Genomic DNA, 12,584 nt, shown 5'->3' with positions numbered 1-12,584 from the left:
TTGAATGCATGTGGAAATGCTTGATAGATTATATTTTTGGATTAGGCTGGGAAGGAATTGAGTTCACCTCTGTTTCTTAAAATCGACGTAAAAATAGCGCAACTAGAACTTTATAAAAATTTGCACTGGCTGTAAAATGTGATGATATATTTCTCTAAAGTACCTTTTTGTACTACTCGCACTTTACACAAAATCGTTTCGCTCTCTGACCGCTCTGCAAACGAAATGGCCGAGAGTTCCAAAAATTACAGGTCCTAGCTGTGGTATACCAAGTGGCCTATAATTTCCGTCCGTTAAATTTCTTATTAATAATATCGCCGTATATTCCCTTCTCATTTGGTAAAATTGAGAAAAAGAAATAGTAGAGAATTACGACTTATAGATGGCATTGCGTATTATATAGCATTACTAGCTGACCAGGCAAGCTTCGTTCCGCCCAAGATGGATTTTTTTCATTCACGTTTTCATGCTAAGCGAATGTTTATGGGTCCAATCGCAGAACTGTTTAGTGATTGATCTATTGACTGACCCTTTACAAGTTGCTTTCAACTATAATCTCCTACTACTACTACCAAAACTCGTCATTGCAATATTAAAATATTTCCAGACACAATTCTCGTTCAAGATTTTTCAAACACTTGCAAATAACATGTTTCTCCCTTACATGGAGTACATATTTTATACAGAAAATATAATAAAATGATAACATTTCAAATCGAACGATTTCTTTCTCGGGTTTTGCGCTTACCCTTTTGCATGATTAGGGATATGCAGAAAGGGGGAGGAGTGTCAAACCACCGTAGAAACGTATCGTGCTCTCTAAAAACTCCACATAACAAATTTTATTCCGTTTACTTGATTAGTTCTCGAGCCATGCAGAAATTTGAGTTTCATTTGTATGACAGTCTCCCCTTAAAAAGGGGGTAGGAGTGTTGAATCACCATAAAAACATTTCTTACCCTCTGAAACCTCCACTCGCCAAATTGGATTCCATTTTCTTGCTTTGTTCTTGAGTTATGCAGACATTTGTGTTTCATTTGTATGGCAGGAAACGTTTCATTTTCGGCAGAAAAAATGTCTTTCCGTGTCCTGAAGCGTCAAGTCCAAACGATGTCAACGGGGATCGAACCAAAGCTGGCTGGAATGTAAGGCTGTATTACATGACCACGCTATGCACATAGCTATTGGTGCTGTTGGGTAAATGCGTGATAATATTACATCTCGTTATAAAATAAAGTTGGAAAGTGTTTTCTAAGCGTAAGAAAGAGAGCATAATGGAGATTTGTATCCATCGCGGTCTGGGCCGTGTGTTTGGCAAACTATACGAAAAGCTTTTTTGCTATGTCTCCTGTTTTGGAGACATAGCGGAAATTAAAAAGTCGTGATACGGACCGCGTATTTCAAAAACGCATTGTTTTTAACACGCGGTCCGGGGGATTTTTCGTCAAAGAAATTTCTTCCGACTGGCACTGTGGTCACGCGTATTCTAGAGCTCGCCACTCCAGAATACATTCAAGGCGTATTATTCGGCATAGAAATCTCTAAAAAAAAGTACAATAAGTACTACTGATAAAACTGACGCAAGTAATACCTACGTTGAAAAGGCAAAAATTCCACTGGGAACGTTTGTGCCATCCAAGAAGAAGGTCCGTTCAAAAAGTGTCAAGTCAAAGTATAAATGAGTATTTTCGTTCTATATAATAAGAATGATTTTGAGGATTAAAATACATTGCCTTATTTAATGTAATCTCTCGTAAATTTTCTCAATGATTTCTGCATTCCATATCTGATGTGAGAATCCGAGAGACTGTCTGACACCTTCACCTCTTCGTTCAAAACAAACCATTTCTTTTTTTGTAAACCAAATAATTTCTCATAATTTTGTATATACAGTAAGTCAAAGGTTAGAATGATAACCAGAAATTTTTTTTTCCAGTCTGGAGGAAATTCATGAGCAGAATTCTTTTGGAGTCTCTAAAACTTATGCTAACACGGCAATCATTTGTAAGGAAATTACAACACGGAAACGGACACAACAACACGAAGGTGTATGATAGCAGTAAATCAGTAAATTTGATTTATAAATTAAACCATTTACAATGCTTATTAACGTATATATAAAATCCGCCGGCATTATCACATATGATCTCCAATTTTTGCTCATTTTTTTTGACGTAGGACTACGTCTTTCATTTCTGTACCGGGGTGTAAAATCAAAGTTTCGAAAACGAAAGCGTTACGCCGGAGACCGAGATTTTGAGTGTTAATAGCTCCTAAACAACTGAACGAAATGGTATGATAAACACTTCATTCGAAAGATAAAATGTCTACACGTTCTATACTTGTTACTTTCTAATTCAAAAACTTGTTTCAATAGTCTTAAATTTGCTTTCAAAACAGGCTATTGAAATCACCAATCGGTATATAAGCGAGCGCCGCTCGGAAATCCACTCAGTTCTAATTGAACAGCGATTGGAGCATGTTGTCGCTGTTATGGTGAAGCTCTTCATTTATCATGGAAGCGCGGATGAACGGTGTCACCAAGAGCCTGTTTGTGCACCTTAGGCCAGAAGGGAATCCATTAGGAGGAGAGTGATGCCACAAACTGTTCCCCGGGAAGATCTCGAAGCAGCCGCTACACACACACACACACACCCATACACGCGCGGAATTCTTTCCGTTTGGCATTCTTTGTGTGGACACCGACTGGACAACATCGTTGCTGGACGAGCTGGACGGCGAGGGATCGAGTGCCTTTCTTAAGGCAAGAGGGTGGAGGTGGTAGCGCTGGATTAAATAGAGTAGAGTTTTCAAAGGGCCTTTCTCAAGGCTAGAGACGAATGAACTGCAAATGTTTAAAGTCTCTCTAATACAAGACCTTCCTTCCTTCCCTTCCGTTTGGATGCCATTCAGCATCGAGAAAGATCCGGAAAATAATCTGCCAGTTCCTCTAGGAATTTAAAAATACATTCATGTGAAAGAGTTTATTTGAATGTTTTCTATCCATGTAACACTGTGACCAAATATGTTTGCATCAAGTGCTATTAACAGATGCTTATCGAGTTAGCATAAACCACTGGTGGGCTTCCAGTATCGAGGAAAATGTGGAGATATCAAATCGTTACTGAAAATAATCTGCCAGTTCCTCTGGGAATTTAAAAATACATTCATGTGAAAGAGTTTATTTTAATGTTTTCTATCCATGTAACACTGTGACCAAATACATTTGGTTTTGTGATTTTTCAATCAATCGCAATTAACAGGATAGCTTCTGAAGATTATTCTTCCCCATCAGTAGGATATTTCCGTATCCAATATTGGATGCATAAAACCTTGTGTCTCCAACGTAACGCTCTCGTTTTCGAAGGTCTCCAAATATTCATTCATTCAGAATGAATTCAGATTCAACTTCAAACAAATGATCTCTAAATCAACGATAGTCCTACGTCACCCTTGCGGTTATACCATAGATAGAACCCACTTCCTGTTTTATTTCTGAGCCTTCAATGTTATAAGGTGGGTCAAATATCATTCAATAAAACGTAGGTCTCGAGTAACTCATCAACATAAATATGAAATTCAACAGTTAACTAATAAAATCAACCGCAGAGGCTTGTAATTTTTCTCATTTTTTCATGTCTGAAATAGCTTCCGGCATTTGGAATGACAAATTCGGCTTACGTTTTGAAAACCTACTCTACTGATTCGTCCATGATATCTGGTTACACTTGCAAACGTAGTTAGTGGGCATCTGTTAATAAAGAAGGAGGAGGTAATGAAATTGTTTTCAAAACAATTTTTTTTTTTTCTATCTTGTTCAGACAGAGTGAACCAAATGTCAGAGACTAATTGTAATTACTGAATATTTCATGTCTTTCATTGACTGCAAGTACTCTTTTTCAAAATCAGCCTAACCCGTTTATTTTTGAAATATATAGTATTCTTAGAAAAGCAAGAATTGCTTGGTTCACTCTGGTTGAACACAATTATAAATCTTCAATATTTTCGGAATATAGCAGTGGCCTCGAATTCGAAATCAAATATTTTCATCGAGAACCTCTTCTTCTTTTTCTTTATTATAGTGACTTTCAACACATTTCGACTGGTTCGTCACTTTTAATTCCATTTTTGGAAGAATGTCGGGAGTGAGAATTGAACTCGTGATCTCTGCGTGAGAGGTATGGATGTTACCACTACGCCAGATCGCCTCCACACATCGAGAACCTCATACTTTTGAGGAAGAAGTAGATCGTGAAGAACCAGTTACTGGATGCAACGCTGACTGCGAAATTTATTTTCTTGTCGGTTCCACCGTGTTTCTGAGATGTTTGGTAAACGCAGTTAAAATATTATACTTTCGATACAAGAATGAATTCAACCTTGCCTGTTAAGGAATTTGGTCCTTTCTAATGTCCCAAAAATCAAAAATGCACAGAGCCCGATTTGTGATTCTCTCCGCTTTATCTAAACGGGCATGGTATTTCGAAGGCCTTCAATTCACCACGAATTTTACGAAAACTTAAATCAGGATGACGACAAAGATGATAATTTAGACTCAATTTTGTTAACTAATTTTCAAGTTCTGCTAAACGATTATATTTGGCAATTAAACAGTTTAAAATCCATGTCGACTGCATACTGCATAAATGATATGATTTCTTCATTAAATTGTTCATAATAGAATTAATAATAGAATAGAATTACACAATTACGGTACATTGTGGACCAAGTCTTTGAAAAATATGTTTTAGTTCAGTCAGAGTGTTGCTTTAGCAACGAGATAAAACAAACTTCTGAATTCTAAACGCGTGTATTTCAAATGGCACGGTTAAAATTTCCTGAAAGTGTTTACAGTTTGTCATTTAGTGTTTATAAATCTATAATTGCTTCGCTTACATTTCGTGGTTACTCGTAAGCTTCACCCAGATCGGGAATCTTCCTGTTCTAACTGGAACCTACTCAGCCTGTGTAAATTATGTTTTTTTACAATTGTATTAATTGTTTCTTTTGTATTAATTTCTATAAATTTGACCGTTTTTCAGCACATTTCAATAATGATTTTGATCTTTTCACGTCCGCAAACTGACGTTGGATGTTCTAAACAGCCTGGACGACCCAATTCAATTCCTACAAATGATCATAATTCAATAAAGTATCGAGATCGAGTCATTAAATAATTAGTTATTTTGTACCTGATCTATGGATTCGAAAAGGTCTATTCTCGACACTAATGCTCGCAAATAAATTTTATAAAACTTTAAATTCAAATTCAAATAATGATCACTCCTGTTATTTCAATTGATGTTTCCAGAATAATCTAGAAATTACATTTTTTCTCCCTATGCATTGACATTTCCCTGCCTACTTGTAAATGTCAACTTCACTTCGTTAGTAATAGTTTTTAAATAATAGGTCTCCCGTTAATGTGATACCAAAGTAGGTGCGGCGTCACGTAAGGGGCGTACGCAACACAGAGTCAACCAAGTAAACATACCCATTCGTTTAACTGACCTTAAAGAGTTTTTTTTGTAATAATATCATTACACTACCTCTTTAAAGAACAACTAAAACCTGTAAAAAAACATTTGGGGAGGATGATTGTAAGCTACTAAAACTACACAGCTTCAAACTTTGAGTTCGATTTACTCGAAATCATAATTATGTTACTTAGTCCGGTCTGACTGAACATCAACTATATGATCTTCTAAGACGGCACTAATGTTCCTAGAAAAACCTCGCCGTCTCGATGTAGTTTTTCTTGTGTCATTCTAATTAGGTGTGATATCCATGAAAAATATCACTCATTGGGTGTTTTTTTCTATCTCCGTCCTGAACGAAAATCGAACCTGTAACTCCCATAACGACATGTGTAACACTAACTACTGGGCCATTGAAGCCATGGGATCATGTGATCAGAATCTTATTACCTGTGTCGTAAATTACCCGTTTGAGTTCTACCTAAATTATAACACAAACATTGGAACACTTCAACAATTCGCAAACAATTGGAGGTGATTCACGGTTCCGATACTATGCCTTGCTTCAAGAATGATTGATGATCGTTCGCTTATCCCCAACAGCCAAATAAGGCCTTCCAAATTAATTAGTTTATTCGGTCTCAACTTCGCGGCTGCCATGTCACTAACAAACCAACACTTCCCCTCCATTCAAAATTGCAAACCATTAATAATGGAACTTACTTTACCTGTGCAACCGTGAATGAGTGATTATTTTCTGCGGCAGTTAGCCACGGACAGACTGTTAACAAGGCCTGCCGTATCATGGTTGAAGGTTCAATTAATTCGGCGTTCTTCTAACTTTGAGCAGGGAAATAGCGTGATTTGCGAAAGAGTTGTTGATAAACGCTAATGTGAGTGTGTATAAATTTTCTAGGTTCTAACGTGCCAAAAACGGGGAAGCCGTTTACCAGACGCAAATTGTTTCTCGTCGGCCTCACGGTCGTTCTCATATGACCACTTCCCGGCCTGGAAAATAGGTGTAAACGTGAGATCTAACGAGGTGTGGATAATAATGCGGCGGTATTCCACCAAAGGGACCACATTGGCAGAACAACGCACAAAACCCTCCAATAGAGTACGTGGGTTAAATTGTGTGGAATAAATTCCGATTACATTTGATTGCGCTAGGTTTGCCTGGCTTCGAATGGGAATGGTGGGTGGGTGACACCGTGGGAAAACGGGGATCAGGAGCGGAACAATGTTGGGATAGCTTGTATGACAAGGTCTCTCTTGTGGCTCACCGGCAATAAACTTGGTCAAAATCCACGCCTCCATCGGCGTCAACGAGTGATGATACACGTGCAAATCCGTGATCTGGGACTGCTTTTTCCGCAGCACGAAAAATGTCGTGTCAGCAAACTCGGTCAACTTCGAGAGGTAGTACACGTAGCAAAGATTAAACATCTAAAACAAAACAGGAAAAAAAGCAAAAGAGGACAGAGATAAGCGCCGGTGAATTTCGGGGCGATGATGAACGCGAGATGTTCCCGGTGCGTACCCTTCGAGAAAGCGGTCCATCGTCGTAATCCACTGTCTGGCACGTGAGGCTGTATCCTCGTATCCATCCCGCCATTAGGTGCTGGAAAATTTTCAGAAATCGCTCAGATAACAATGGATGGGAAAGGGGGTTTTCGGCGTAATGGAACAAACGGATTACTTATGGGTGTTTGTGTGTGCGCCATATTTCATACCTCGTAAAACATATATCCGCTGAGCAGAACCTGAAACAAGTTGTAGAAGATGATAATTCTCCGCAGGTCCATTGGTTTCCTGTCCCGCATATACAACGGGCCGAGCCAGAGGACCCACAGCAGATAGCAGGTCATCATTCCCAGCGTCGGCAGCGGGTTGTCCATGAAGGGGAGGTGTTTGGCTCGGGGGTCTGCAAAAAAAGAGCTTTCGTTAGTAGGGATTTTGACCTACTTTTGCTAGAACATGTGCAATTTGTCCCATTTCTCATTCCGCGAGAATAAATAATTTGGTGCAATTTAAGCGAATGCCTAATATGATACTTAATTATACATACACCTAAACGTCATGCTATTACGAAGGATTCTCCCAAGCGAAAATCCGCGAACTTTGTTTAAATTCACAAATTTTTAATGGTAAATCCGTGTTTTTTTTTATCCCATTTATTTATTTTAGGCTCATTAGCATTTTAGCTGTAACAGAGCCAAATTTTAATCGTGTACATGTCACATGGTTATCATATCTATAATTAGTACATTACACAGTTGCCATTCGCAAAGTATTCCTTCTATACCATTACATATGGTACATTTACACAGTAGCCATTTGGGCGTAAGAGTTTTCTTTCTGTTCTTCCATTATCCAGGACAGCGGAGCCAGTTGATTGATCATTGTTGAGTTATTTATAGAACAGCAGCCCGATGTGTCTTGCAGAGCAGAGCAAATGTATGGATGAATCGATATCTTATTTCGACCGAGGATCGATCTCCATCGCTGATGATTGTTGCGTGGACGTAGCTATTCTGTAACAACACAAAGATGGTCAATGAGGGTCCTGAGTTTTGAACTCACGATCGATCGCTTACTAAGCGAACGCGCAACCAATGTGGCTACGGAGACCCCCGTAAATCCGTCATCATAAATCAAACCATCCAAGGGATAGTAAATTATCCTACATTTTAGGTGCCGTCGTGCCAAGCTAATGCATCGAAAACTGGGCACTCAAACACTTACGATGACAACTTCAAGTGCTATAAAATATTGACATACGGAGACGAATGAATCATATAATTTAAAGTCTTCGTAAACAAAGGAAAAGAAGAAGTATTGACATATCATAACAGGAAAAATTATTGTTCCTGTAGATTAAGATGGCATTCATGTAAGTTATGAATCACAGAATTTCACTAAATCATGTTATATCTATTCAAAATTTGTAACTGTCTTCATTGTGCCGTGATTTGAAATCCGAACACTTTTCCTTATAATTCCAGACTTATTGTGTCAGCAGCATTTCCTTGAGAGAAATTGTTTATGGATTATTGTCAAGCTTATCATTTCATTGTTATGCTATTATAATCCAGAACCAAACATTAACATAATCAAAAGTTACAAAATTTATTTTATGATTTATTTATAGTCGATAATAACTATGTGAGAATATCGTCTTCCGACACAACTAGCCACTTTACCAGGTAATCAACAACGATCTTTTCATAAAGTTATTGATCTATGCTGGTGAGATGATGGTGTTTGAGGGTATCCAACTTTCTGAAATTTTGTTTTCCTAATTTTTTCACGCTACAAGAATTCTTTTTTCTTCATTGAAAGGAATGCTGTTGCATCCTTTTTTATGAACGAGTAGCGTTTCTCAATCCGATCTTATACTTCATGATATACCGAAGGGTTTTCGGTCTCCCGGATCGAAAATATTGCTCCATACTATCTAGGGATTGAACGGACCAGATTGTAACGTACATTTATTCAACTGCATTAATGAGAAATTTCGTTTCCTTTTGATTCGTCCGAATTTAAAATCATCTTCTGAATGTGCTTTTTCCGGACATGGGTTTGTAAAATGCAGATATTTGTTTTAATTTTAGCCATTTTTTTTATCAACAGCTAGATAAGTGCTTGACACTACAATAAATTGATACAATAGTAACTATCAGTCACATTAATTCAACACCCAAAAGATGTAATGGTTTTTGTATCCTATTGAATATAACGAAAAAGTGTCCGGATTCTGAAGCATCACGGTAATATCTGGAAAAAAATTAAAAATGTGTTGAAAATGTCCTCACAGCACGTAAGCCTTCACATCCAAGAACGAAACACCGTTTAAATTATTTGAAATATTTCATTCGTAAACTGACCAAATTGTATACAATTTTATCTTCGTCTGAACTCTACTTGCATGCGAATGTTCCACTATCAGATGATTTTTTGCCTCTATTGCATTTTTGATATGCAGAAAAATAGAAGATTTCAAACAAAATTACAGAACAAGCGACAATATTGAAAAAATGTGTAAATGATAGCTTCGGATCAAGGTATTAGTCAGATACATACTGTTGGCATCAGATTTGACGAAAGTTACGAACAGCCTAATATACATCATAAATTCATCCACCAAAAACCAACCATGGCGAGAGGTGGAAAGTATGTTGTGAGTTTGTGAAATTGAGTAAATTTAAAAGATGTTTTTCAGAAATTTATGATTCTGGGAACTCTTAATCCATACCGAACCAGAGACTAGTATGTTTAATATATTTAAAAGCATTTCAAGTAGTTTTTCCTAGATTTACAGAAACTGCAAAGACGATCAGGAAGATACATTTTTTTATGTTCTATAACAGGCTCCCATAAGAACTAAATAATAAGGGAGTGTTCAGTAAAATTAGCGGAATAACCCTCGTTCCTCAATTCTGCCGAAAATTGCATAAACAACACACAAAAACCAATACCTGAAATCGATGTTTATTTCCTATCCAACTGATCCACCTTATCTGCAAGGTAGTATGTGTTTCACATATTGTAACATGTTCACGACAAAGGGCTTTATTTCCGAATACACTTCACGGTGAAAACGAAATTACGTGTATCCGCGATGACAACGGTACGATATCGACATCTGGATACAAAATTTATTTTTCCACTAGAACTCATCGTTATAATATAAAATCATCTTCAGATAAAATTTTTGTAAGAGATTATGTTATCACAACAAAGTTTTCCATTCACATTGAACACTAATTTAATACGAAGAAGTTAATTTTCATTCATAATTTCTATTTGGAAGGTGTTCATTCTGCTTGAAAATCCATTATTTTCTTTGACGCTTCTCTAACTCGTGAACCGTAGTTCAATGGCGTGCCGTTTTCATCGTGAAGTGTATTCGGGAATAAAGCCCAAAGTTGTAGGACTGATTTATTAAGGTTAAATTTCTTACCCGATATTCAAAAGTACGTTTAGGTTTGGTAGTTTTGTTCCCTATCGCAAAGTATTAGACCCGTATTTTTTCCATTAAGGTACCCATTACCATCTTAGAGTGGTTTTTTTTTTCAAAAATGACTTTGTCAAAAATTCATAACTTTTGAACAACTGAATGGATTCAAATGATCGACATATCAAATTGAAGCCCAACTAGTCTTCTTTGAATTTTAACCCTCAACAATTTGGATTTAGTTTTTGTCATTATTCATTATATTTGTTTTTTTTTATATTTTACATGGTTTAGAGACATTTATATATTTTTTTTATTGAAACCTCAGGCCATTTTACATAGCATATCCAAAAATCAGAGCTGAGTTTTTTTTGACGTGGGACTACGTCTAACCGGAATATATGGGGGTTAAAATGAAAACCTAAACACAGAACATGCAGGAAAAAAATGAAAGATTTCGAATGCTTATAACTCAAACATTTCTTACTGGATCGGGAAGATTTTTGCATCAATTGGTAGGGAATGTTTCTACGTATCTATCGCAATTAACAAAATGTTATTCTTCATTAGATAAACAATTGAATATCTGTAAAATGTTGAGAATTATCTACACGCCCTAACTACCTCGTTTTGATTGGCCCGATTTACAGCTTCCCCAACACAGCCATCAAAACCAAGCAGTCTTGGTGAAATCAACATTCCAAATACATGAAAGTATGGGGATTTTTGTTCTCACCGAAATGTGTCCCCTAACACAGACTTCTAATCCATGGAGCGTGAGGTAATTGGCATTGCAAATTCATTCAAGTCGGGGATATGTTTCTTCCGACCGAAATGTGTTTCCCTAACACAGACTTTAAAACCAAGGTGTCTAGGGAAATCGGTTTTGCAAATAAATGGAAACTGCGAGTACTTTTGTACTCGCTTGCCTTTGTGCAGACTAGAATATGTTTTCCTCACACGGTCTTCTAAACTTAGAAACCTGGGAAAATCATGCATACACTAGAGGCGAATGAACTTTCAAGTTTCAAGCAAAATCGCGTTTCGAGAAGTACGTACACTTCAGAGATGCAAACTTCAGAGGGAAATGGAAAATAAAATAATCGTTTAATAATTTTCCCGTTCACATATTTTGTCCTAATCATCATACCAAACGTAAAAGGACTGTCATTAATTTTTACTCACAAAGCAAATATATTGAATTCAATTAAATCCGGAAATTGTTACATTCAATCAAGAATTTAATCAATACCATCAAATAATTGCTATGCTAAGGTAGTCCCACGTCAACCTTGCGGTTATATCATATATATATATATATATATATAACCCACTCATTTTTTTTTTCTTCAGGAAAAGGAGGGGATATGAGGATATATTGACAATGATCACACTCATCACACTCAATTCTTAAACCTATCTTATATCTAATATGTATTTACATTTCATCTTATTCTTAAAAAGGGATCCGATCTCTCACAAAGGAAAAGGAAAAGGAAAAACTAAGGGTATAAGGACAATCACACACGAAGATCGATAGCTTTAAGGAATACATATATTTGGGACATGTAATCAAGGTCTAACCGAGCCAACACGTCTCTCACCGGCACCATGGGCTGCCTTCCTCGAGCCCGAAGGGTGTCTTCTAAATTCGATCTGGCGACAAGATACAGCTCGCACGACCAAACAACGTGCTCGATGTCGTGGTAACCTTGGCCACAAACACAAAGATTGTTGTTGGCAAGATTAATACGGAAGAGTAGCGCATCTAACGAACAGTGATTGGACATGAGTCGGGAGAAGGTGCGAATAATGTCCAGACTCAAGTCCAGACTTTTGAACCATGGTTTGAGGCTAACCTTAGGGATAATCGAATGGAGCCACCGGCCCAATTCATCTTCGTTCCATTTGCGGTGATTGCTATGGTATTTTTGCGGACTAAAGAATAAAATTCATTGCGATTTGACGCTGATAAATATCGCCTTCAATTGCACCTACCTTTGCTAATGAGTCAGCCCTCTCATTACCCGGAATTGAGCAATGTGAAGGGACCCAGACAAAGGTAATGACATAACAGCGTCTGGATAAAGCACTCAAAATTTCTCGTATTCTCTCAAGGAAATACGGCGAGTGCTTTTCCGGCCTCACTG

At 37.3% G+C, this 12,584-nt stretch overlaps 1 protein-coding gene across 3 annotated transcripts in view; it reads right to left on the bottom strand.

The window, feature by feature from the left end:
* The window catches only part of LOC129764396 (elongation of very long chain fatty acids protein 7-like), an 88,745-nt gene that overhangs the window by 14,695 nt on the left and 61,466 nt on the right, over positions 1–12,584 (bottom strand). For all 3 annotated transcript variants that reach the window (XM_055763423.1, XM_055763424.1, XM_055763425.1), the window contains exons 2-4: positions 7,211–7,401; positions 7,018–7,098; positions 6,761–6,923 (exon numbers count right to left, since the gene is read on the bottom strand). In XM_055763423.1, the coding sequence (XP_055619398.1) occupies positions 6,761–6,923; positions 7,018–7,098; positions 7,211–7,401 (435 nt within the window). The remainder of the gene's footprint in view (positions 1–6,760; positions 6,924–7,017; positions 7,099–7,210; positions 7,402–12,584) is intronic.

The sequence above is a fragment of the Toxorhynchites rutilus genome, chromosome 2 (genome assembly GCF_029784135.1).
Source record: "Toxorhynchites rutilus septentrionalis strain SRP chromosome 2, ASM2978413v1, whole genome shotgun sequence".
Taxonomy (NCBI): domain Eukaryota; kingdom Metazoa; phylum Arthropoda; class Insecta; order Diptera; family Culicidae; genus Toxorhynchites; species Toxorhynchites rutilus.
This window is presented reverse-complemented; position numbering and strand designations above follow the sequence as displayed.